This window comes from Pocillopora damicornis, chromosome 1 (assembly GCF_964200805.1).
Source record: "Pocillopora damicornis chromosome 1, jaPocDami1.2, whole genome shotgun sequence".
In the NCBI taxonomy this organism is placed as follows: Eukaryota; Metazoa; Cnidaria; class Anthozoa; order Scleractinia; family Pocilloporidae; genus Pocillopora; species Pocillopora damicornis.
Window position 1 is genome coordinate 28,858,669 of NC_142670.1, and position 26,313 is coordinate 28,884,981.

At 38.9% G+C, this 26,313-nt stretch overlaps 2 protein-coding genes across 7 annotated transcripts in view; both read left to right on the forward strand.

Annotated features, from left to right (window-relative positions):
* The first annotated feature begins 493 nt into the window (after nucleotides 1-493).
* LOC113677702 (uncharacterized) lies at nucleotides 494-14,380 on the forward strand. Of its 3 annotated transcripts, none has more exons than XM_089188632.1 (5): nucleotides 494-564; nucleotides 5,395-5,500; nucleotides 8,075-12,424; nucleotides 13,037-13,067; nucleotides 13,424-14,380. In XM_089188632.1, exons 3-4 carry the CDS (start codon nucleotides 8,118-8,120, stop codon nucleotides 13,062-13,064), a joined length of 4,335 nt encoding a protein of 1,444 aa, XP_089044758.1. In that variant the 5' UTR covers nucleotides 494-564; nucleotides 5,395-5,500; nucleotides 8,075-8,117; the 3' UTR covers nucleotides 13,065-13,067; nucleotides 13,424-14,380. The 3 variants fall into 3 exon arrangements, with proteins under 3 accessions (XP_089044758.1, XP_027050339.2, XP_089044759.1); XM_089188633.1 differs by lacking the exon at nucleotides 494-564 and adding an exon at nucleotides 719-881; XM_027194538.2 differs by lacking the exon at nucleotides 5,395-5,500 and having other exon boundaries at nucleotides 499-564.
* Nucleotides 14,381-16,383: 2,003 nt separating this feature from the next.
* Nucleotides 16,384-26,313, forward strand: part of LOC113677703 (uncharacterized) — a 12,134-nt gene continuing 2,204 nt past the window's right edge. The window contains exons 1-5 of one of the 4 annotated variants that reach the window (XM_089188612.1): nucleotides 16,391-16,532; nucleotides 17,947-18,022; nucleotides 19,952-20,017; nucleotides 20,486-20,607; nucleotides 21,298-25,701. In XM_089188612.1, coding sequence (XP_089044738.1) covers nucleotides 21,320-25,701 — 4,382 coding nt within the window. In that variant the 5' untranslated portion in view covers nucleotides 16,391-16,532; nucleotides 17,947-18,022; nucleotides 19,952-20,017; nucleotides 20,486-20,607; nucleotides 21,298-21,319. Of the gene's footprint in view, nucleotides 16,533-17,946; nucleotides 18,023-19,951; nucleotides 20,018-20,485; nucleotides 20,608-21,297; nucleotides 25,702-26,313 lie in introns of all 4 variants that reach the window. The other 3 variants (XM_089188621.1, XM_089188618.1, XM_089188625.1) reach the window with 3 other exon arrangements.

Genomic DNA, 26,313 nt, shown 5'->3' on the forward strand with positions numbered 1-26,313 from the left:
ACTGCTAGGATCAGCAATGTCGATAGCGTAATGTTTGTTGATAGAAATAAGAGAGATGGTAAGTTTTACGTTCGGTAAAGAAATAGAGAAAGATGTTTTCGTCTTGTCACGAGCGTGGGACAAAGAAAAAGTCCAGAGTTCCCATGAGGAATTGAACCTCAGACCTTCGGATTCCGCGCTCCAAATTGAATGCTGATTAAATTATAAACATAAAATTATATTAATAATTTTACCAGTGAACTTTTATTTTGCTTTAGCTATGCAAGCTCTTCGGAGTTAATATACATTCTTGTAAAAAGCACGCTTTGTTTTTGTTCTATATCCATCTGTAAATATTCTGACTGGGTTGCGAATATAGATTATTTATATCTACAAAATGATGCGTTGTTTGTTTAGAATGTGTCGGGTCCAATCCATTCTAGAATTTTTTTCGCTGCGACTTCTGGGACAACATATTGCACTACAAATATATGACTTTCATGTATTCTAAACCATATATTGCACTATTGTTCTTCAACTGTTCGCTGAAGTTTTGAAAGGAAAGTGCCATCATGCAGCAGCCAGGTTTGTCTAGAGCAGTAATAACTTTCTTGCGGCTTAAATGCATTTAAGGTGATTTTAAAAAACCTATGGTAATGCAATAAATATTCAATCTGTAGACTTCGTTACTAAAATTAGGTTCGGCTGCGGCACGTGGTCGAACCGTACCGCGAACATCATGTGAGATCAGGCACCGAAATAGGCGAACGAAAGTTATTCCAATTAATGAAGTGTTCGCATGCATATGGCTACGCTCTTAAACCAAATTGAAGACCGAAGACTTTCGAACCATTTATTTTAAATGGGAAAGATGAAAACATGTTTCAACGCTTCGTTCGACCGTAAGTAAAACGAAATTGATATGGTCTTCGTTCTCGAGAAATGGCCACTTAAAACTGAAAAAATTAAGACTATTGCTAAACTGCTGTAAATTATAAGCTTTAACTTCAAAATCATTAGCCGGAAAAGAACTTTGCTTTGCTCGACGTTCTGGTGGTTTTTGCATGTTCCTTTAATTATTTGCCTTAGATCTAAGTGTAACTGAATATCCTCTGAATCGAAACGTTACAGATCAGTAATTTTGATACTCGATTAAGTCGATTGTAATCGATAATTTTCGATACTCACTAGTCGATTAATATCGAAAATCGATAAAACTCGATAGCGGAGTTCTTTGTGACTTGTCTTTTTTTTTTCCAGTGTAATTTTTTTTCGTGTTAGCTACAGTTTTGTAAACTGCTTCAAACGCAAATGAGTTCTCACAGATTGAAATCAATAACGGGAGACGTTTTTACTTTTCGGTAGGGCGGAAACTTTTACATAATGCCGAGTTAATGTGATGTCATTTGTCCTCTGGGGCAAATAAATCAATATTGTGGATAATCTGGGCCTAAATATTGTGATTAGTGATTGTTATTTTCTCTCTAACGGGTCTTTTTTCAAGTGTTACTTTAAAAACCCTTGCTTCCAGCTACCGGAAGATCAACCATGAACTGATTCAATGATGTGCATGATTAGTGCTAGTACAGGCATAAATGGAGAAAGTTTGGCCCATCATCTCTAAAACAAACACAATGACCTAACTTTTATTGAGTATTTCTTGAACGGACATTGCGAGGGAACATTTGAAAAAAGTAGTTTTCTGAAGAATCACCTAAGAAACCTCATGGCTGCCAAAATTACCCTAAACCACCTGAAAAGGTCTTCTGTTATTGTACAGCTTGTTTTTATAACATTTCATCATGACCAGTATTCTCTTTTTCAGGCGGTAACAGGTACCACTTGTATTACCTCTTATTACTGCCTTAAATTGCATGGAATTCTTGAAAATTCAACAGACAAAGGATTTCTCTTAATGTGTTTGAAAATTCCTTGTACCTGTCATGCATAAAACAAGGGAAAGCACTGTGATATGAGAGAATCTTCAAACCTGTAAGAATTTTCTTTATAGTCCTAGATTAATATCTTCAAAAGGCAGGCTTATAGATAGTAGTGAGAAAGATTACTAGTTTTGTTAAAAAGAGTTCATATTTTAGGTCTTTGGATTTCCAATAAAACTCATACAACTATGCTATTACAAAGCCAGAGTCTGTTCAAAGGCAATCTATTGTTTTTGTCATTGTTCTCGTGATGCATAATACTGCTAAATTAAATAATCAAACTGGATGGGTGCATCAGTAAATTCATAGATGATATGGCAAGACTTCTATGTAATGGGTAGATCAATTTGAAACTACAGCTTCCCCTCCCCTACCCGGACAGGCCCATGGGCATTGAACTTTTTAAGATTAGTTCGTTCAAATTTCCCTCTCCTACTCCCTTCAAAATTGCATTCAAATGCCCCACCCAATATAAAACAATTCTTTGTGTGATCAAAAGATGTTGTAGAATTTAGCAAAGTCACGTTTAAGATTTTGGTGCTGCTGTTGGGTTTTTCAATTGTAAGCATCATTCTATGATGTGGAAATTGTCTTTCTAAACCATTCACTTACAAAAGGAGACTCATATCCTTTAGACCCCTCCATTAAAATATGTGTATTATACTGGAAAAACTTACATTTCCAGTTCGAATGCCCCAGCCCACCTGAGTAAGGTTCAAATTCTCCATCCACTTACACTCAAATGCCTGGGAGGGGGAGGATGTTGATCAGCACATAACCCCATACTTCATTATATGCATACAGTTATTTGGAAATAAAAAACAGTGGGGTTATAGGGAAAATGTTATATGCAGCTATATTTTTTATATTTGTATGGGACAAGATTAGAGCTTGTACATGTATTTTGAATCAAACAAAACTTGGGTGCAAAATGTTAAGATTTAGGGCAGAAAGTTTAGATGGCATTGATCATCAAGGAACTGGTAGATTTAATGAAAAAGTGCAAAAATAGCAAACAGATGAGGAATTATAAGTAACTACATTCGAATCCAGAGTTTGAGTGAAATGCAAGGACCAAAAATCCCAGTGAAGCATAGATGAGTATATCAAACTGCAGCAATCTTTGGCTTCTCAATATATAGGGCCATGACAAAAGATTTAAGTAAAGTAAAAAGTGCCCTACTGCATCACATGGAGTGCTGACATGTTAAATGGGGTTGTCTTTGTTTAGCAAATTACCCTTTGTTAATGTAAGCAGGGCCAGTCAGCCACGACAAAAAAATAAGCATGTTTAAGAAGGAAAACAGAGTCATTTATATTATTATCAAGTAATATCGCAGGATTTATCTCATACAATTTGGACTAATCAACACATATATATTTTTTAGAGAAATGTGCCCATGGAAATGTGCTGCTTTAACTCTAATTTCTCTTAAAATTAAGTGAGTACTCATACAATTGCCAGTGCATCACTGTTCAGGGACTCCAGGGAGAAGAACTGGAATGAAGTAAAACCAAATTTTAGAGGCTGGGAACATGATCCAGAATCAAAGATATTGTCTGATTTCAGACTTTCAGAGCATGGCCTCTTTCTGGTGGCAAACAGTTAGCTTTTTGAGTTTGATTTCATTTATTTACCATGATGATTTAAACTGAACCCGAGGATGGGGTTTTGATTACATGCATATTTATTACTCAGGCTAGAATTTCAGCATGAAATGGCATAACTTGTCTTACACATAACAGTTGATGAAAAAAATTGTAATATCTCACAAATTCAAAGAAATTTAGAGCTTTAATCTATCAATTTCTCTTAGAGCTTGCTGAAAGCTGGTCTGGAGGTTGATTTTGAAATAACAGCACTTGTAAATTCACCATTTAATTTATCAAAAGTGGCAGAATAACCAGTTTTCTGTTTTACTTGTTTTGCCATTGTTATTTTTTTTTAAGCCCAGTGGACCAGTTATATATATTAACCTTTTAACTCCCATGAGTGACCAAGACAGAATTTCTCCTTACAAAATCGATACAATATAAAGCAGACAAGTGATGAGAACAAAGAAGAATATCAATTAGGGGATTATTAGTTGATCCAATACCAAATTCTCCAAACTAACATCACAAGAACTGTATGGTAGACAGTAAGGAGAATTACTAAAGAGATCGTGGGAATTAAAGGGTTAAGAGGTGAGACTTAAAGTATTTTGTTACATGTACATGATATATCTCAAATAGTCACAATTGTGGTAAATTATTCAACTTAGGGTCTGTATCAGGCTCAAAATGTAGTTATGAAATAGTTTTTTCTGCTTTAAAATAAGAACCGTGTGTAATATTGTCACATTGTCCACATGCCTCAATCAAATTTTTGTTGGGGCAACTCACATACTCCAATCAGATCAGAGCCCTCTTCAGTAGTTGATAAAGCTGCAGATTCTGTATCTCATTTGAGTGAAGTTTTGAAGGGAACTTGATGGTGGCTATTTATGTGCAACTAAAAAATAATTTTTGATACACTGAACTCTATTGCAACCTGCTGCTCTAAGCCTTGCTTTTCTCCATCGCTGTTTGATAGGAAAGTGGAAACTCTCTAACCCTTTAACTCACAGAAGTGATTTACATGTAAATTTTCCCTATGATATCCATGCACTATTCTGCAAAAAGTTGATGAGAATACTCAAACTTATCAGGCAGAAGTTGTCTTGATCTAGCACCAAATTCTCATAACCAATTTACAAGGATATGTGTAGCAGCTAGAGAGTAGAATGAAAAATCAGATCTTGGAGTTAAAGGATTAAAATTAGTTGTTTTTAAAACCAAAGAATGTTTACTCACAAGGATTGTGTATATTTTTACAAGCTTTACCTTCAGGTTTTATCTTAAAGAGTTTGAGAGGTCTGAGGTGCCCCCCCCCCCCCCCGAGGTCCTTGAAGGGTAGACAATACTATATACTAGTTAAATCACCATCTAACCTATAAGTGTTTGCAAATGGACTCCAGCATGATCTGTCCTTTGGAACAACTTGGGCATTTTGATTAGATGTTGACAAAACGTCTACTGATGTAGTGATACATCTATTGAATGAATTTATCCACTCTCTGAATATCTGAATAATAAGGGGGGGGGAACTGAGAATTGTATAGCTATGCATACCTTCAGCCAGAATATTACACATCTCTTGCACCCCCTTTGATCCTCGAATAAAAGGGAGGAGAGATTTTGATAGGTTACTGGTGTGTTGTTTTTAAAATTTTTTGTTGAGGAGATATTGAGATGTTTTACAGAAGTGGGTCAAATTAGTGTTTATATTTTCTATGTGCTATGTGCTCTTTCTCCTCAGGGTTTAATTAGGAATGGAAATACGGTGACTTTTAATTATAATTTGGAAGGATTCTTCTTATGTCTGCCAGGAATTTGAATATATTTTCAATCAGTATGTTCCCATTGCTCAATGCAAATATCATTGGTCATGCAGGTCACAAAGTGTGAAATCCAGAAGATTCCAGAAGTGATTTTGTGTGAATCTACTGTCTAAACGCTGAATGATGAACATTTAAGTCAAGAAATGGAATTCGAATTAGGTAAGCCAGTGTCATTCACCCTGTATTATGCAGAGCTGCAGGTATACCTTTTTTCGTCAATAAGTCTCTTTTGCTGAACGATATAAAGCTATTGGCAAGCTGTTAGCCCAGCAAGAATGATCAGCTACAGAAGACACATGTAAACACCTAGTTACAGTTGTCATAGGAAAAATAATAAACGAAAGATCAAAATTCGAATTAATCAGTACATACTTACAACATAAGGCATACTCATTAGCACAAAGATTTTGGAAATTGTTTGGAGTCGAGTCGCTTGAAATCTCTTAACAACAACTGATACTCTTAAAAAGTTTGCTAGCTTTTAGCTCATTCATGCTGAAAGCAATGAATGAGGTATTGTGGTGGAGCAGATGTGGACGGAAGTTGTATTCCTTGGACGGAACTTGCATTGTGGATCGTGCACGGAAGTAGTCTTGCACGCTGCCCCTCCCCACCTAATGAAAGTCAAAATTAATTTCGATGAAGCTCAGAAACTCAATGGAAAGAAATAAAATGCCTTTAGGATTCAATAAAAATAATAACCTCAAATCACACTTCCGAACTTCTAAAAATGCAACTTGAATCGAGAAGCTGAAATGTCCACACCTAGGGGACCCTTGTGGGTTCATTGCAACACACGCTGTGACCATGCAAAGTAGCATCAGGGGCAGCAATATTGGTAAGCTGTTCGTCTTCACTTGGTATAAAGTAACCATTGCTCGATCACTGTGCTTGTCCTCGGGAGCTCTTCAACATACAGTCCACGCATCAATCATAGCGGCCAAGATAGTCTTACTAAATTTTTTTTCGAGCTCCAATATTTCGGTCTGGACTTGAAGCTCGCTCGAACAAAAACAGCAATACCAATTGGTTGGTGGGATGTCTGTGGAGAATTTACCAACTAAATAAATGTAGATGAAGACTTACATGAGATGTCACTATTGAATATTTAACAAACGCAATTTTTCGAGAAACAGTTGACAGCTTTGCACGTGGTCCTTACGTTTCATCTTTTTAACCGATATGTGTTAATTTTGTGGACAAAAATGCGGACCGAGACCAAAAATGTTCCTTTGACTTGATAAATTTTCAACGTTCAGGGGTGTATACATACTAATTTTCACATATGTGCCTCATGTTGTTGATGGCTTACATGAGGAACTGGCGAATTTTTATAAGGAAAAGCGATGCGTTGCTTTCGTGAGTGGCCATTTGTTTACTTTACCGGTGGTTTTATCTCTCATCTGTTCGGTGACTACGCAAATATTAATATGTGAAAATCAGACTATATGAAGGATTGAAATTCTATTAAGAACGATTGTGGACGTTTTGTTAAAAACAAAAGATATCAGGAACGGGCAAGGAATATTTAACAATAGTGCAAATGATCGTGAAGGATGAGGGTTACTGATATTTTTTTGCTAGAGCAAAATCTGATGCCTGACTATGCCCACCCAGCCCATCCTCCACCCCACAAACGCGCACACACCAACAAAAAGGACACTGTCTGCCTAATGACCTCTGCCCATCCCAACTCCAGCCCACACAACCTTTTTTCCAATTCCCATTACGACAAATTCACAATTTTTGCTCATCACACAACTGCTCAAAAATGAAACAAAATTTATTCCAGAAGTCTTAAAAGTTCACATAAACAGAATTCAACTGTACCTGTATTACACAGGTCCAAGAAATCAATACAAACTTAAGCCATAACATGAATGAGCTGGCTCCAAGAGCCCTTTGATTTTCACTGAAAACTGTGTGACAATTGTTCAGCTGTTAGGAAAAAAAATTGAGGGGGTAGTAATATATGCTAATTAATTCCCATTTTTCTTTTTCCTCTTTTGTTTTTGCCTTTTTCTTTGACAGCTTTATTGCAATTAAGTGTATTGGGGAAAAAAGGGAAATTGTAAATCCAATTATTCAAATGCTTTCTGTAAAGAGGCTTATGAAAGTTTTTGCATCCTGAGGTCTTTAGCTTAAGACTCTCGTTGTTGTCGTATGCATTCTCTATCAAATACAACTATCTTTAACCTTTCCTATCCTTGGTAAAGTTCCTAAGGAGCTGGATAAAATGAAAACTTGTGCTAAATCTCAAACAAACATTTCGCGAAATTAAAATGAATTAAACCTTAGTCTCAGTCACAGATTATTGCACACTTTCACCATACTTTGAGCTCTTTTTAAATCAGTGAAACATTTTGAGAAAAAAAATTATGGGAAAACTATGAAAAAGTCTTAAATTTTGCAAACCAAAACGTTTGGGATGTTAGCGCCATCACAGATGTGGGATTAGGCTTGTTATTTTTCATTTTTGTTTGAGTTGGCCGTCCATCTTTCTCATACATAGAACCAAGATCCATAAGTGAGATGAAAGCCTTAACATTGGGAGAATCGCTCATTATGCATGTAATACTTAAGGTATCTACAGAACAATTTTTAAGATAAAGAAGGGATTAAAAAAAAAAAGTCGGAAAGTATCAGCCGCCAAAGTAGTTAATTTTGTGTTTGCCGAATCCTTAACATTTTCGTTAACACAGCAAGTGATTCTATTCTTTCTCTACCCAACAGTATATTCTTGAAGATCACTGACCTTCAACAAATTTCTGACAAGATGGCAACTGCTCCTGTTTCGCCACTAGCAAGCTCTATGGAGAAAACAAATGGAGCTAAGCTCAGCAGACTTCTCATTGATGGTGGAACAACAGTTCTGAGGACCATTTTTGATGGCTATCACCCACCGGCTAATCTTTCTACTAGTCTCAATGCCAACTACTCAACCCTTCAATCCCTCTTAAAGAAAAAGGTCCTGCGTGCAGCTCAGTGGGACAAACTGTTTCCATCTGGCGGAGTAACACCAGACTCAAACACGTTTGACATCACTCTCTTGTTTCTTCTTCTCACCAACATTTGCAGACTTTCCCCTCCTCTCTCGGGGTGGCATTCCATGCCATCTCCGAGTGACAACTCCCTTGAGGCAAACCTTGCTCGGGTAAAGGTCTTCCGCAATGAGTTGTATGGTCACGTGTCCACTACTGCTATTGACACGCCCACTTTCTCTGTTTTATGGCAGGATATAAGTACTGTCCTTGTTGCCCTTGGCTTGGATAAGGTAGCCATAGAGAGATTAAAACTAGAGCACTCTGGAGAGGAAGACTATATTGAAATATTAAGAGAATGGGCGAAAAGTGAAGAGGATACCAAGTCGCAGCTGAAGGATATCTTACAATCTCAGACTGAGGTAGCACAAACTATCGCCGAATTGCGTCAGGCTCGTCTTGAGGACTCCAAGGAGCTGGAAGAAATGAAAAATACAGTTATCAAAACTTGGCAAGCCGTCGAGGATCGTAGAAGAAGGGACAAAGAGGAAGAAATTCTCAAAGCACTCGCAAAGATTGACACAGGAAAAGATGTCAAATATCATTCAGAACGATATCAGGAAGGAACTCGTTTGTCTATTTTGACAAAGGTGCAGGATTGGATGGAAGACAGAAGCTCTGAGAATCGTGTTTTGGTAATCAGCGGACAGGCTGGTATGGGAAAATCTGTGATCTCTGCAGTTGTCTGCGAAAGAATGCTAAGAGCTAACAGACTATCTGGAAGCCATTTTTGTCAACATGGCAAGGCACGCCGCAGGAATCCTAAAGTGATGCTTCAGTCTTTGGCTTGTCAGCTGTCTGACATTATTCCAGAATACAAGAGTGCCATTCTGGAAGTACTGTCAAGAAATATAGGGGGAGATCTAAACAGCATGGAAGTTAGTGATCTCTTCGAATTGCTGCTCATGGAACCTCTTTTTAAAGTCAAAGACCCAGGAAGTAACATCCTAATGGTAATAGATGGCTTGGACGAGAGTGAATACCAAGGCCGCAACGAATTGGTTGATGTGATTGCTAATAACTTTTGCAAACTCCCAGCGTGGTTTCGATTTCTTGTGACAACCCGTCCTGAAATCAACATCGCCGATAGTCTTAGGGTTTTGGAGCCTCTGCAGCTTGAACCAAGTGATAATGAGAACTTACAAGACATCCGTCACTATCTTAACAGGCGTCTAAGCCAATTTGAGAAGTTCGAAATCCAAGAGGATGTTTTGAATTATCTTGTGGAAAAGTCAGAAGGAGTAATGTTATTTTCTTACTTTTTAGTTGAATTTGTAGGCAAAATCGAGGCCGTTCTTACCACAGAGCTGCTGGAGAACGATTTGCCATCTGGTATTTCATCCGTTTACGAGTCCTATTTCAAACGTTTAGAGCAAGAACTTGTAAAGGAACTGGAGATTAAGGACGAGCATTTTTTTGCTTTCCTAAGTGCAGTTACTGCTTCGAGAGAGCCATTACCAGTTGCTTTTGTCGCAAAATTGTTCCAGTTGGACACCAGGACATCAGTTGGTAAACGGAAAGTTAAAAGGGCAATTTCTTGCATTTCAACTCTTCTGCTGGTTGAGGATGAAAGGGTCAAGTTCTTCCACAAATCAGTCAAGGACTGGTTGACCGTTACTTCCTCGTATGGACAGCACGACTTTGCATTAGATTTGAATGAAGGTCATAGTATCCTTTCTAAACTTTGCCGTGAGGAACTCGATCAAATTAAGGATAGTGGTGTTATTGATCGAAAATTTTGCGACACTGAAACATATTCCCTACAACACGGTGTCACACACATGCTTGAGGATGCAAGGTCACCGAATAGTAAAGAATTGGTGAGGTTGTTTGTCTTGGACTTGGAACTCGTTTACGCTAAACTCTGTGTGGATCACGCAACGGCAGCCGACGACATTGTACGCTGTCAGAAACAGGACATTTTGTCAGTGCTCCCTGAAGAAAGTAAAACTCTCTTGGATGACTTATTGCTTTTGTTGAGAAAACACCACGAAAGTTTTAAAGATCCTCGTGCATTTCTGCAAACCGTGTTGAATGAGGGAGAAGCGAGACTTTCTTCCCAGGCATCAAGTCTTCTGAGTAAGAAATTTCACAATATTACTTTCATGGAGTTCATATACAAGGATGTTCATGAGGAGGCTCCCAAAGCCGTTTTTCCATGTTCAGCTGCAGTGGTCTGTTTTGATGTGTCGCCGCAGTCTGACTACATGGTGTGTGAGTGTAAAGATGACATGCTTTATCTGTGGTCGCTTCGCACCGGCAAATTAGAATGGAGACGTCCTTGCAAAATACAGAAACAATATTCACATGGCAATTTCACGTATCGAACGTCGCCTTCCTCTGATGTCTTCTCGTGCTACCGTTCGGTTGTTTTTCATCCTTCAAGGGAAGTTGTCCTACCAGGAATCCTTAGTTCAGCCTATTCGTTTGATGGAGATCTGAAACCACTTTTTCCAAGAAGTAACTGCATATTCACTGTTTGTTCACTGTTGAATGCAAACGGCGAGGTCCGGTTTGTAACAAATTTTCCGGATGATGCCAAGTGTATTATATTGTGGAGTCTTGAAAATGGTTCTCAGGTTGCTAGTATTCACAGGGATGAAGATGTTTTATCGTTTGCTTGTTCTCTTGATGGGAGGATGCTGGCAGTTTCTCATACGTCGGGCTCGATTTGTTTGATTGACACAATAAACAAGTTTAGAATACTGGCAGAAATAAACATTCCAAGCGTTTGTGGGATAATCAAGTTCTCCCCTGACCATCGGTTCCTCTTCTGTTGGCACGAAAGTCATGCACGACGTCATGACGTTTATCGGCTGAGCGTTAAACGTATCAACCAAGACACATTTTCGCTTCGCGTTTCTTGTGACGTTTCATATAAACCCTGGGAGTATGAAACTGCCAGTAAAGCTGGATTTTTGTTAGGAGATCCTCTTTGTTGTATCTATGAGAACGTCTTTGGTCGCTCATTTCTTGTAGAACGAGCATTTGTCTTTGTCCTTTCTGAGGAAATTGTCTTGAGGCGCTTTCCTAAAGGTCGTTCAGTGGCAATGTTCAGTGTGGATGAGATAAGTAGCTTCACCAATTCAGCACATCACCCACACTTATCTAGAGCCATAAAGATGGCGTTTTCGCTAAATGGAGAGATTCTCTATGTGATTTCCGAAGTTCCAGCTGGAAGAGAAGTAATGGCTTGGAACGTTCGATCGGAAAACCTCACAGCAAGAATGATGATTGGAAGGACAAGAAGGGAGTGCCTTACGCCTGTAGCGGAAGGCGTAATTATCGCCAAAGACTGTGGTTGTCCCGAACTGTGGGATTTTGAGTTGTCTAGATGTATCCGTTCTTGGTCACGGGTGTGCAACATTACCGATGTGATTCCCCTGTCAAGAGATCACGTGGCATGTGTAGGGGCTTATGATAAAGAGGTGATTATCCTGGATTCGAGAAGCAGAGGCGTAAAGGCACGCATCCCATTTTTTCGTGACCAATATGAATCAACCATTGAAACGTTGGGGAGAGAGGCCATCGCATGTAACAGCAAATACGAAGTACTGTCCACAGACCGAAAATCCATTCAGCTGTCGAATAGTGAAGGTATTATCTGGGAAAAGGAATGGAACGATTCTCTGTTGTGTGGCTACAGTCTCCCAGGAATGTTCTCGCCAAAAGAGGAATTTGTATTATTCTCGGCGAAACGCAATGATTGTGATGATCAGGAGGTATTTGTTCTCGAAGCCTCTTCCGGGAAAGAACATTCCATTGTCTGTAGAGGTGCTTCGTTTTTTGACTGTAAGTTCGTCAGTGATGAGGAATGTGTCATTGATTTCGAAGATACCTTACCGCATTTCGGTCTTCGTCTATTCAATATCAGGAGCGGTGACCTACTCTGTGTGATGGAGAGGGTGTTCAGAACGCATTGTCTCGCAACCTGTCTGCTGAACCATGCGATCGCAATTGACGTAAGCGTAGGCTCTGAGAAAAATTTCAGAATTATCCTGGTAAACAACCTTCCAAGTGAAGAAGATAAGAAGAACAAAATGTAAGTTTGATGTTGAAGATAATTAATTACTTTTCCTGCTTATAAAAGTTGGGTGGTTACTTGCATTCGTCGATCTTTCATACCTTCTCCTAAAAGCCTGGTAAACGAAACACTTAGAAAAGGAAATGCTTAGTACTTTGTTTCTCGACAACTCCGAAAGGATGGAGCCTGCTGTCGCATATGTACGTGCAACTGTCGTGGCTGGGTGATCCTCGGAGTTACGAATAGAAGAAGAGTTAGTTTTCCTTATCACTTTCAAGTAAACCCAAATCGTTATTAGTGTGAAACCAAAACCGCTCACCACTGAAGACCAAAAGAGGAAGCGTATCTTAATATGATATTTGTTTCCTGAAAATTATGTAAACATTTGCAGACTGTGTTTATTCTCTTCACCGCACTAGTGGTGGTTCTGAATCAAGGACAATGATACTTAGACTCAAAACTGGGAATAGTTTTCCTTCAGAAATCCAATCATAATTCACTTAGTAAGGAAGGCTTATTGTATCAAATTCCTTTTTAATGAAAGCATTTTGATGCGTGGGCAGTGAGAGTAACGTAAGCGAAAATAAATATATTCATCTGCTGCAACTGATATCTTTAAATTTGTTGCAGGGTACCAAAGAAGCAGCTGTATGAATAAGAGGTCAGTAGTAAGAGAGGGGGCTAAAAAAAGAGCTCTTGTCTGCGTCAGATTTTCGAAATTTCTCACTATGATAAAACATTCTGGATAAGAAACAGAACTTAGCGAGCGGGTGCTTGCTATAAATGATGGTGGCTGGACTTTGAAGAAAATGTTAAGAGCGTTGGTGTGTTCGCTCTTTGAATCATTTCTATCATGCATTATCTTATGCCCTCAAGTCTGTTTTTTTTCTTTACAAGCTTTGAATTTACCAAATGTATGGCGAGGGTACTCCAAGCCCCTTCTTTTTAGGTTTCATTATTGTAAGATGACCTAGTTTACTCACTCATTGTTATTCTTGGCATATTTTTGTTCTTCAGTGAAGTGATGGATGAATTGCAGACTCTGTCGTGGGAGCCCTCCGGGCAGTTGGTACTGCTTGGTCAGCGTTAAAAACGAGAGACGAGCGCACAGTAAATCAGGAGCCATACGGAGAGAAATGTCTTCCTCTTGCTTTCACGGACACACACCATACCAGATAATTTACGAACAGCCCTACCAGGCGCTGGAGGGGCAAATGGACTAGTCAGTCCTATTCTTTAGTTTTGTTATGTCTATAGTTGTTGTTTCTACCTATATTTCAAGGGGTGTCCGCTTTTTTTTATCTGGAAGCTTTTTCAACATCGCTGTCACAGTGAAATTAGTATAGGTGATAACATGATTTCGACTGCGATTTGGTCCAAATAAGCATGAGTAAATTTTTCAAAGACAACAAAATTGCATGAGCCCGTAGTCTTTGAATAATTTACAAATGCTTACTACACCAAATTGCAAGAGAAATCATGTTATTACTTGCTAATAATGTAGGTGACAAAACATCACAGAAAGTCAGGACAGAAAAAATTCTGAAAGCGTTTGCGCGGTATATGTAATTTACACTCGTGTTACAACTTTGCACTCGTGTTACATGAGAATGCACTCATTTTCAGCCAATCAGAAGCCCGTAATATTTTTGTGTTCATCATTAAGTATTGTTATCGATTATTAGTCACTCAAGAAAGAAGTTTAGTGTAACTAGTCAATGACTAGTTTTTCTCGCTGTAAAACTAAATTACAGTTTTGAGACTAAATTCGAGATTTTTCCGATTAGAGTTTAAAGAAGACGGCGCAACCGTTCAGAACAGATTGTTATAATTATTTGAAGACAACCCCCAGATTAAGAAACTAAAGCTTACTTTTTAAAGTTCGTGATTTGTAATCGCGTATTTTTTTTTTTATACATTTGCGTCGTTTAAATCCTTTTTTTTTATATATAAAACTGTGAAAACGTATGTCGGTATGAATTGTCCATGAGTTTAAGAATACATATCTTTAGTGAGTCTTTAATCTATAGTTATTTGTAATTTAAAGCCATCATCAGATTTTTTAATTTGGCGAGTTCTTATTTATATGATTGTGATTTGTGCGCGAAGTAACCAGGTATCACAGGGTGCTACTGCTGTACACAAGTTTGGGAACCTCTTTCCTTTATTTGGATTTACGGTATCCTACAAACCATAGAACCGACTGGTTTGACTGATGTATCAGTAGAGACTCTATTTTAGAGGAGTAGCTTTCACGGTGACCGAAACAGATGCTAGTTAAACATTGTAGTTGTCATTAGGATGTGTCATTAGGATGCTCCAAGGATTGTTACAGAATTATTTGCTTTGTTTGAGGTTTTATTCTAACCTTTGAATCTTGTACTCTGGGTCAATGATTTTGCAATTTACCGTACCACATACGTTCATCTTAGGTCCCCTTTTTCAATGGAGGTCGAAAATTCTATAACTTGTACGAATCGAAGTCAAAGTGTAATTGCTTCGTTAGATGTTTTAGGTTCTTAGCAAGAATTAAGTAAATTGCTCCTGCCATCATTTCATTGCATAAATGTTTGTTAACCGTGCCAGACTTGAACTTTAGTTTGTTTCCGAATTATTTTGGGGGTTTCATCAGTTGCTAATTGGTGATGGTCATATTAGGTTTTGTCGGATGAAAACGAGCTCTGCGTAAAATTTTGGGTTCCCATTACGCTTTTGAAGTAAGCTGGTTCAACATTATTGCCTCACTAGAGGGCTATAGAGAAGACTGAATTTTTTACCTTTTTATATCATATGTTTTATGCACTGATCGAACTGGACACTTCCCCGGTAAACGTGATAACTTGACCTAACAAAATACCTTAGCGTGGTCTGCTCATATCTAATGTTGACGTATGTGTTAGATTGTGATTAAGGCTTTCGTTACGCTGGAAAAACTGAGAATTTAAACAATCTGCAGTATGACTTTCTTTCATTATTACCTTAAAGTAACTAGGCAATAAAACTTTATCCCAGCGGCTTGTGACAAAATACCCAAATCCAGTGACATTTATACGCCAGTCCCTATATTGATTCTACCGAGCTACAGAACGCCCCGGTGTATGGGCATGTTACCGACAATGATTTTGCGTAAGATATCTGCAGTCTGTCCCTCTATCGCAAAAGGCTTCCCCCCCTCCCAAAAAGAAAAAAATGGTCTTGCAGCCGCCGCGCCTCCCCCCCCCCCCCCAACAAAAAAAACTATATATACCCGTATCAGCCTCTACAAAACACACTTATCCCGCGAGTCAAAGGGGAAGGGGAAACATAAGTTGAATTTATGCATTCCTACATTCAAACTATGATGTGTTTCCAGCGCTTCCCGGTCTTCCTTGAATAGTGAATATTAATCTCTCTGAATTTAGACATCGATAAGGTACTCTCCTTTTTCAGTAAGCCTGAGCAATTTGTTCAGCATATAAGTCATAAGACTTGGGTAGAGCCAATGGCTATTCGCCACGCCAACGCGTTTTAATTGCGAAATTACTTTAGTATTACCCCTTAGGTATATGTGCACGTGGTATTGGTAATCTTGCAAGCAAGCAAGCAACAGGTTTATTTCTAGAATTAAAAAAGTTTTAGTATTCCCCCCACCAACACCATCGACAGTTTTGATTGTAACTTGATCTCATTCGCATTTGTAATTGATTCTTGATTTCTGAACCGTTGGTTTAGTTTATTCGTCCAATATCTTTGTTATGTAATAGTCTAGTGTGTTATTTACGTAGGATAATTTATTATACATTTAATAAACTGTCTGGTCCCAAAATAAGCCTCTGTCTTTTGTGGTGTTTAGACTTCCGAAAACGAAAAAAGAAAACTTTCATTGGTTTCAGCAATAACACCCGATCAAAGCATTCCCTTTTGCAACTAATTGAAATGTGATTTACTCTGTGCGTGCAATAATCCACAGTCCACTGCTCTAGTTAAATTTACTCGCTGGGGCTTCTGGGACACGCTTATTTGGGCAGATTTGTGACTTTTATTCTAATGTAAACAGTGCAAAGTTGTATTTACACGCGAAAACTGTTACATCATTGCCATACTGGAGAGAAGAAAAACTGGCTTGGAAAAGTTATTTTGCGGAAAGGTATGTACCTGTTCTTTGGTTCTGAAGCTATTTTTCGGAGTGTTTGTCGCTCAAGGGGTCTTTCAACCGCGGTAAACTTATCTGCGGTTTTTACGTTCCATAGATTTTGTGCCTTACTTGTAAATTTGTGAACACCTTCGCCGACGCGTTTAAAGTGCTTCACAGCTAATCCTTTCTCTAGGCTCCCTTTTTATGCTTTTCTTGTTTCTAAGCGTCGTATCTTACCAGTGCAGGCGACGGAAAGCGGAAAATCATTACAGATGCCATGCATTTTTGGCGAAAATAATGCCCTCGTGGTGGCAAGATGATCAACTAACTTATTAATCATTGCAAAAATCTTAATGCAGTAAATATTCATCGACCGTTGTAACGGTTAATATGGATTATCTTTTTAATTAGAAACCAAAACAGTCTGTAATCATGCGAGCACAATGCATAGAAGGAGTTCATACTAAATTTTGTGTTAAGAAATTCCGCATGCCAGAATACTTATTGACGCAATACGAAATCAAACCCTGGTGTTATCGTTGTTATGGACAAATGGTCACATTTTCCGTTGAATTAAAAAAAGGGGGAATCACTCATTAGATAAATGTAATATTTCCCTTTGAATTTTGTAAATAGTAGTCTCCTTCGCGACTGTTGTTTGGTCTCGTCACGCAACGCGCTTTCTTCCCACCGGTAAAGAACGGTAGGGAAGTTCGTTGCGTGACGAGATCAAACAACGGCTGCAAAGGAGATTATGTAAAAAATAAATGGAAAAATTATTGAAAGGTTATTTTTAATATATCTGTGCACTCCATTTTTGGTCTTTAAATGAGCGAATGGAAGAAAAAGGGGAGTTTTGATCAGTGTGTAACAAACGCTTTGTTAAGTTGTAGACTTCTTAGTTTTTCAGCTCTGAAGTTAAGTTTCTTATTAGGATGTATTACATCTTTCCTTTTCAAAACTTTTGAGCTAATGATCAGTTACAGTGTATACTGCACTCCTCAATACTGGTAAAACTGTCCTACAGTCCGTGAAATGGTAGAAGATTTGTCTGAATCCATTCCAATGCCTAGCAGGCTAAGAGAGGGGTGTAATTAGTAAATTTTTTGGACTGGAGTTATTTAAACCACAACAGCATAAATTCATTTAAAAAGAGAATGTATGCAACTATGATCACTGTTTGTAATTATACTCAAATTAGTCACCCCTAGCTATAGGGCCAGGGCCAGAAGATTGATCCTATTTGGACAGGGAAACCCTGCAGTTGTCTTATTTGCAAGATTTAAGTGGCCTCACCTTGAAATCCTTAATCTTTAAGATGGACCAGCATCTAATTTTTCCTTACAATATTCATGCTAAATCAAACATTCATTCAACCAAAAAAAGCTCGTGATTGATTTACAAATTCTCCTTGTCATTCTCATAGGAAATGTATAACAAAGAGTGTGGAGAATATGCATTAAGAAGTTCTGGAATTAAACTTTGAAGTCATGAGAATAGAGGTAATAATCATCGACTAAAAAAGCGATTGATTGTTAAACAAATTCTCCTTGTCATTTTTATAGTAAAAGAATGAAAGAAAGTGGGGAGAATATTCATAAAGATGTTCTGGGATAGAGGTTCAAGGGAAAATTCTATCAACAATCCTCTTTGGGGGAAGGGAAACCTGCATATATGGAGGGTTTGGTTGACTCCCCCTCCCCCCCCCTCCCCCCCCTCTCCTGTATGCTTTTTTTAAAGTAAACAACTTACAATATTTAGGTTGCGAAAACAGGTAAATACCCTCTCTTTGATAGAGTGTGACCCCCTCTTTAAAAAATCTCAGTTACGCCCCAGAATATTGGACTGTGTTCCTGTTTGATAAAGTTTTACAGGCTCCGGTAGTAAAGGCAAAGCAGTCATTTGGCTTGATACTTACATTATTGTGCAACCTTTCAAAGCTGCAGCAAGATTACAGCTTCATTCGGATTGTTGCATAGAGAACTCAAGAGAGAACCTGGGAGTCAAAAGTTGTAACTTATGTCTGTTTATCCTTTAACCCCATGAGTGACCAAGACAGAATTTCTCCCTACAGAACCAATATAATATCAACCAGATAAGTGATGAGAATAAAGAAAAATATCATTTTGGGGATGATAAGTTGATCCAATACTAAATTCTCTGCCTAACATCATAAGAATTGTACGGTTGACAGTAAGGAGAATTACAAATTTTATCTGGGAGTTAAAGGGTTAAGAATCAGTTTCAAAGTTTTTCCATGGATGTAGCCATATTGATGGTGATATGAGAAGAACTTCAACTAGAATCTTGTTACAATGCTAGATCTGCATGAACAGACAGTGGTGCCCAGAAAGCTCAGTCAAACCCTGACAGCAATTGTTTAGGTTTTGATCACAAATCAATAATGGTGCTTCTTTTTCCTCCAATATTAGTTCCCATTTGCAGCCCATTGCAGTTTTTTTGTTAAGGGAGCTTATTGATTTTCATGACTATTCCATTGAATGAATTACTAGTATTCCCGAAACAATTTCTATTGTTCAATAGTTGAGAAAGTGACAAAGGGTATCTTATGAGGATCACATAGAATGTGATCGGATTAACTCTTTCACTCCCAAGATCTCATGTGTAATTCTCCTTACTGTCTGCTACACATTTCTTATGATAATTGATATTTTTCCTTATTCTTATCACTTTTCTTTTTGATGTTGTATTGATATTGCAAGGAGAAATGCTGTCTTGGTCACTCAGGGGAGTTAAAGGGTTAATTGACGATTGAGTTATTGGTGGTTGGGTTGAAAAATGAACTGTTAGTGTCTCTGCATTTCATGGTCTAACAGCTTGGTCCTATGGTGTATTGGATAATATGTTGTGGATAAAATTTTTCTTAGCTTAAAACTTTTCAAAAGTTTTGATATATTTGTCTGTAAGTTTTCAGTTTCCAATTTGTCTTAAATTCATTTTTCAACCATAATCTGTGAATAAGGACCACAAAACTATGAAAACATCTAATTAAGGGTACATCTAAGGGACATGTAGTAATAAACCCTCAGGGAGGTAGTGCTCTAGCCCTCTTGGCCTCACCATCATTCAATTTGGCAACACCTCTACAGTCTTCTTTTAAGTGTACCTTCACTGGGTGAGACTAGCAATCATTATGATCACATAACCAAACAGGTTTTCTCAGTACTCTGTATGGAGGAACTCTTCCAAGTAAAACTGGCCAGTTTTTGCTCATGATCAGCCCTTGCTCTGCATGCAGACATGATTCATATGAATCATGTATCAGACTGTTTATACACTGTATGCTGTACTACAGCATGCAAAGGAAAATTGGGTTAAGTTTCAAATACTACAGAGGGGCTGAAAGATGATGAATTTAATCAATTTTATGACTTGAACATTGAATTTCTCTTTCTTCTATTTTCAACTAGTTGCAAGGGGATTGAGAAACAGCACACAGCTGACATTTGACACCTTAGGCTTCTTGTTAGACAGAGGTAAGGTGTTATTTGATTTTAGTTAGTTTGCCGATTTTAGTAGTGAATGTAACAGGGCTGAGGTAGGATTTAGATCAGCTTCTTGATTTGAGAAAAATTTCACACTCAATTAAAATTAGCTCTTTAACCCTTTAACTCTCAGGAATGATTAGTATGTAATTTCTCTTTACCATATCCATACAATTTTCCTGTAAACTGGTAATGAGAAGACTAAAAATTATCAGGTAGATGTAAGTATCTTGATCTAATCCCAAATTGTCATAACTAATTTACAAAGAAATGCCTAGCCACTAGAGGTGAGAATTAACAATCAGATCTTGGAAGTTAAAAAAGGGTTAACCCCAAAGATTGACTGGCTTCTAATTTCTCCCCACATTATCACCCTTGAATTAAATATAAAGCTAATGAGAACAAAGGAAATGATCAATTGGGGAGACTCCTGATTGTCAAACAAATTCTCTTTGTCAGTATCAGAGGAAATGCTAACAGAATATGAATGCCACTGTTAGGGAATAAAGAGTTCAAGAGGTGTTTACTGATAAAGAGGCACAAAATCCACCAAGGACTGTGGATTATAACTGATCCTTTGGGTAAGTAAAGCCGCAACATTAGTTGACTCTATTTATAAGCAGCATAATCAAAACTATAAAAAACTTCTCTAACGTGATTGGTCGTCACCAGCCCGAATTGAGCACTAATAGGACAGTGTAAGCATCGTGCTTGTAATTGGACAGTGTAATAGGACAGTTAAAGGGAAAATTAACAAGTTATGCTCGTGTAAGTGGATAGAACGCGTCATGTGCGCGCGCTGTTGGCTCGCATTTCTCCGAGTTAACTGTTGTTTGTCTTTATGAAAACGTATAACCGATGTCTAGTTCCTTCTTAAATTTTGTCATAATTTTGATTAATTGGTAACAGGACTTCATGTCGTCCAATTCGTTTTGTAATCATACTCGTCATTAAGAAATCAGACGCCCGCTTCGCGGTCGTCCGATTTTGTAAATCACTCGTATGATCACAGACCGAATTGGACTACACTCGGTCCTGTTACCATTATATGGAGACACCTACCAAACAATGGAACTATATCCCCATGAGAAGGAAAACAAAAGTAACAGTAGAAGTAACAAACAAAATAAATGTTGAGGTTCACCTTACATATTGTCTAATCTCGGTGCTGATTGTGAAATCCTTCCGAAATGACATTATACTAAGTTACACTGGATGCATTTAAGCCTTATAAATTGAACAAACTGCATGAATCTTGCTCCCTCACTCAGGTGCATAGCCCTTCAGAACTCTATGGCAGTATGTGCACCTTCAACCCTGGCCAGCTCTGTCGAGAAGGCAAATGGAGCCAAGCTTAGCAGACTTCTCATTGATGGTGGAACAGCAGTGTTGAGGACCATTTTTGATGGCTATCACCCTCCGGCCAATCTTTCTGCTAATCTCAATGCCAACTACTCAACCCTAAAAACTCTCTTGAAGAAAAAGGTTCTGCGTGCAGCCCAGTGGGACAAACTGTTCCCACCTGGTGGAGCAACACCAGACTCAAATACGTTTGATATCACTCTCCTATTTCTTCTTCTTACCAACATTTGCAAACTGTCCTCTCCTCTTTCAGGATGGCATGCAAAACCATCTCCGAGTGATAACTCTCTTGAGGCAAATCTCGCTCGTGTGAAGTTCTTCCGTAACGAGTTGTATGGTCACGTCACCAGCACCAGCATTGACACGCCCACTTTCTCCTCTCTGTGGCAGAAAATTAGTGCCGTTCTAGTTGCTCTTGGTTTGGATCAGATAGAGATCGATCGATTGAAGGCAGAAAACAGTGGAGAAAAAGATTATCTTGACCTGTTGCTTGAATGGACTGAAAATGAAGAGGATATGAAGTCAAAGCTGATGGAGATACAGCATTCTCAGACCAAATCTCAGCAAAGTATTTTTGAAGTTCGTGAGGCTCAGCGTGAGGACCACATGGTGCTTGAGGACACGATGTTCAAACTGGAAGAATTACATCGCACCCAGATCAACACACAGCGAGCTCTTGCAAAATTACCTGTTCATCAGATGCGCGATGAAGACATAAACGGTATTCATTCAACGAAAACGATGGTTGAAGAGATGTTAAGAACCCAAAAGGAGTATCACAAAACCTTACAACAACTCAAACATGCAGCAGAAAGGGTGGAAGACCAGAAGAACAACAGCAGAGAGAGAGAAATTCTTAAGAAACTTGCACGGATCGACACCCACAAAGATGTCGTTTATCATACCGAGAGGTATCAAGAAGGAACTCGTATAACGATTCTAGAGAAAGTAGAGAACTGGCTGGTCGGTGAAAGTTCGAAAAATCGTGTGATGGTGATCACCGGAAATGCAGGAATGGGGAAATCCGTTATCGCCGCAGTTTTGTGCAAAAGAATGCAAGAAGCAGGAAGATTATTAGGGAGCCACTTTTGCCAGCACGATAAAGCACGCCACAGGAATCCCAAGATAATGCTTCAGTCTTTAGCTTGCCAACTATCTGATTGTCTGCCCCCTTACAAGAATGTTCTTGTGGAGACTCTTTCAAGAAATCTGGGCGTGGAGCTCAACGATATGGAAGTCCAGGACCTGTTTCAGTTGCTGTTTGAGGAACCCCTCATAAAGTTAAAAATGGCGTCTCCAAGGAAAAATATTCTCATGGTGATAGATGGAGTGGATGAAAGTGAATACCAGGGACGAAGTGAACTGCTTGATGTTATTTCTAATCACTTCCATAAGCTGCCAAATTGGATTCGATTTCTTGTGACAACTCGGCCAGAAATGAACATCGCAGATAGTCTAAATTTGTTTAACCCTCTTCAGCTTGAACCAAACGATGAGGATAACGTGAGGGATATAAGACTGTTGTTTGAGAGAAAGCTGAGTCATGTAATTAAAAAAGAACACCAAGAAATCGTTGTAGATGAACTGGTTAGAAAATCCGAGGGTCTCATTTTACATGCTCATTTGCTGGTAGATTTCCTAAAAGAAAATGTTTTTCCTCTCGATCCATGCTTGCTTGATAGCTCCTTACCCTCTGGTATTTCGACAGTTTACCACACCTACTTTAAACGTCTAGAGAATGAACTTCGCAATGAACTGAGCATTAAAGAGGAAGAGTTTTTGACGTTCCTGAGTGCTCTGGTCGCTGCGAGAGAGCCTTTGTTGCTAGGTTTTGTTGCCGAATTGATGTTCTTGGGTACCGTTTCTTTAGCGGATAGCCGAAGATTAAGTAAAGCAATCTCGTCCATATCAGCTTTGCTGCCCATACGAAATAGCCGCATTTACTTCTTTCACAAGTCAGTTAGAGACTGGTTGACCGACAAGGCGACCTATGGCAAACACGACTTTTCTGTGGAGGAAAAGGAAGGCCATCGTATCCTTTCTAGACTTTGTGCAGAAGACGTCGACGAGGTGAAGCGTAAAGGTGTTGTCGGGCAACTCAATGATAGGAAAAAGTACGCCCTTCAACATTGTGTTCAACACAAGATATTAGCTTTGGAAGCAAATACCATAGCGTACCACCTTGAGGAAATTGTGCGGAAGTATATTTTAGACTTAGAGCTGGTGTATGCAAAACTGTGTGTCAGTAATACGGCGGCGTCTGAAGATATCATTTATGTTCAGAAGCAAGGCTGGCTTGGAACGTTGGATTTAAAGACTCAGTGTTCCCTTGAAACTCTGCTATTTTTATTAAGGAGGCACATTGAAGATTTGACAAAACTTCCCTACTTGATCCTGCAAAATGTATTGAATAAAGGAGGTTTTGACCTCTCTTCTGAAGCGTTAAACCTCTTGGAGACGAAATATCCAGAAATACCACACATGAGATATTTACACGAGGAAAGACATCAAGAGGTTGTTCAGGTCCGTTTTCAATGTTCATCCCGAGTTGCTTGTTTCGATGTTTCACCACAGTTGGACTATTTGGTGAGCGAATGTTCCAACGGTACCATTCAGCTTTGGTCCCTTCACACCGCTAAGATGCTATGGCAGCGTCCGGCAAAGGTGATGAAAGATTTCCGGAGGTCGAGAGGGAGAAAGTATCCACTCTCCTATTACCGCTCTGTTGTTTTCCATCCTACAAAGGAATTCGTCTTACCGGGAATTCTTAGCCTTGCTTACACCCTTGACGGAGAACTGAAACCACTCTTTCCCGAGAGCGATTGCCGTTTCACCATTTGTTCGATATCTGGGGATAGGAGAGAGATGCTGACTAGTTGTAATGCTGATGCTAAATGTATTGTTTTGTGGAGTCTAGAAGATGGTTCAGAAATTGCTCGCACCACTAGATCCGAAGTTGTCTTGTCATTTGCATGGTCTCGAGATGGAAGGCTGCTTGCAATTTCCACTTCAAGCGGTTCAATTTGCTTAGTTGATGTGGAAGATGACTTTCAAACTCTAGCTGAAACAGCCACCTCTAAAGTTTGCGGAATGATAAAGTTATCTCCCGATTATAAATATCTATTTTGCTTGCATGTTTCTAAATCTTATTTTTCGCAAGAATATTGTTTCCATATTGATAAAAAGGAGAACACGAACACCTCTTGGGTAGATCTCTTTGCGGAGAAAGGTTTCCCTGATCTGGCCAGGAGATGCGATTCACCTAGTGTCTGCGGTTTTCTGTTAGGAGACCCTTTTTCATGTTTTCCTCGTAAAACACCCCCGCCAGCAGAATTTGTACTAGATACACTCTTGGTGGTTAGAAACGATTTTTCGAAATCGTCCGTAATTGAAATATTGAATGCAAACAAAGAGAGGGAAATCTCTCAGCTTGCATCTAGACCTATGAATACGTCATCAACGAGCATTGCAATTTCCTTGAACGGTGAGACTGTTTATGTTGTGAATGATTCTGATGTGCCAACTATTACGGCGTTCGACGTTTCCAGTGGAAAGTTCAAGGCAAAGAAGAGCTTTGGGAAGACGGATATTATTTATTTTGCACCCGTGAAAGAGGGTATAGTGATTACAGCGAGCAACAACACTCCCAAGCTGTGGAATTGTCAGTTGTCAAAATGCATCCGAGGTTGGTCCAGCTTAGACAAGATATCAGAGATCTTTCCTGTATCAGATGAACACGTAGCATGTGTCAGAGAAAGAGTTGAAGTCAGTATCATAGATACGTCTAGTGGCGACATAGTGTCTACAATTTCCACTGATTCAAGAGAATGTGTCGCATGTAACAGTAAATTCCAGGTGATATCCTCTGACGGTCGCTCTGTTCGGTTGTCTGATGGTACATCGGTTCTGTGGGAAAAGGAGCATTTGAAATTTTTTTACGGGAATTTCTCTCCTGACGAGCACTTTGTAGTTTTGGAAAACTGGCCGTTCATCACGAATGTACTCGTCCTCAGTGCAGATACAGGAAACACGCTCTGTTCCATTAAATTCGACGCGATTCCTTTTGGATGTGAGTTTATCAGTGCTGAGGAAATTGTTGTTACTTCAACTGTTGGTACAGGTTATGGCTTAAAAATGTTTCATGTGAAGACTGGAGATTTGCTTAGTGTCCTACAATTGGAGAGCAAGCCCTCCTGTTTAGCTGCTTGTCCTCGGAAGCGACTCATCGCTGTTGGCTTGGACAAATTCGACCCATGCTTCAAACTCGTGCAAGTGAAGCTGCCTTGTGACAGAGACACAATGACAAACAGTAGGTGAGCTAACGACGCTTTGTTTTTTTAGTCAACTAGCCATGCAATACTGACTCTTAGGTCGTTCTTAGGCAGTTCTGAACTTAATCTCATCTTGCGGCATAAATCAGTTTAGATGCACCCAATTACCAAGGAAATGCGCATGCGGGTTATCCCATTGATAATGTACGTGAAAAAATTACGCGCGTCTGATTGGCTGAAAATGATTCTATTCTCATGTAACACAAGTGCAAAGTTGCAACGAGAGTGCAAAGTTGTAACACGAGTGCGAATAACAAATAGCGCGCGCACTGCCAAAACTTACGTGTGTCTTGACTATCTGTGATGTTTTTTTCATGTACATTATTAACAAGTAACAACATGATTTCTCGTGCAATTTGGTATAATAAGCCCTTGTATATCTTTCAAAGACAAAAAAAATTACGCGAGCCTGTAGATGACTCGTAAGTGACTCGTGCTTATTGACACCAAATTGCACTCGAAATCATGTTATTACCTACACTTACACCAAAGACGCCATTAGCTGAATTGCTCACTTGGGATGACTGGGAGAGTCATTGGTAAAGGTGAATAACAGACAGTTCTTAGCGATGATAACTCGAAAGAGCGCTTTTC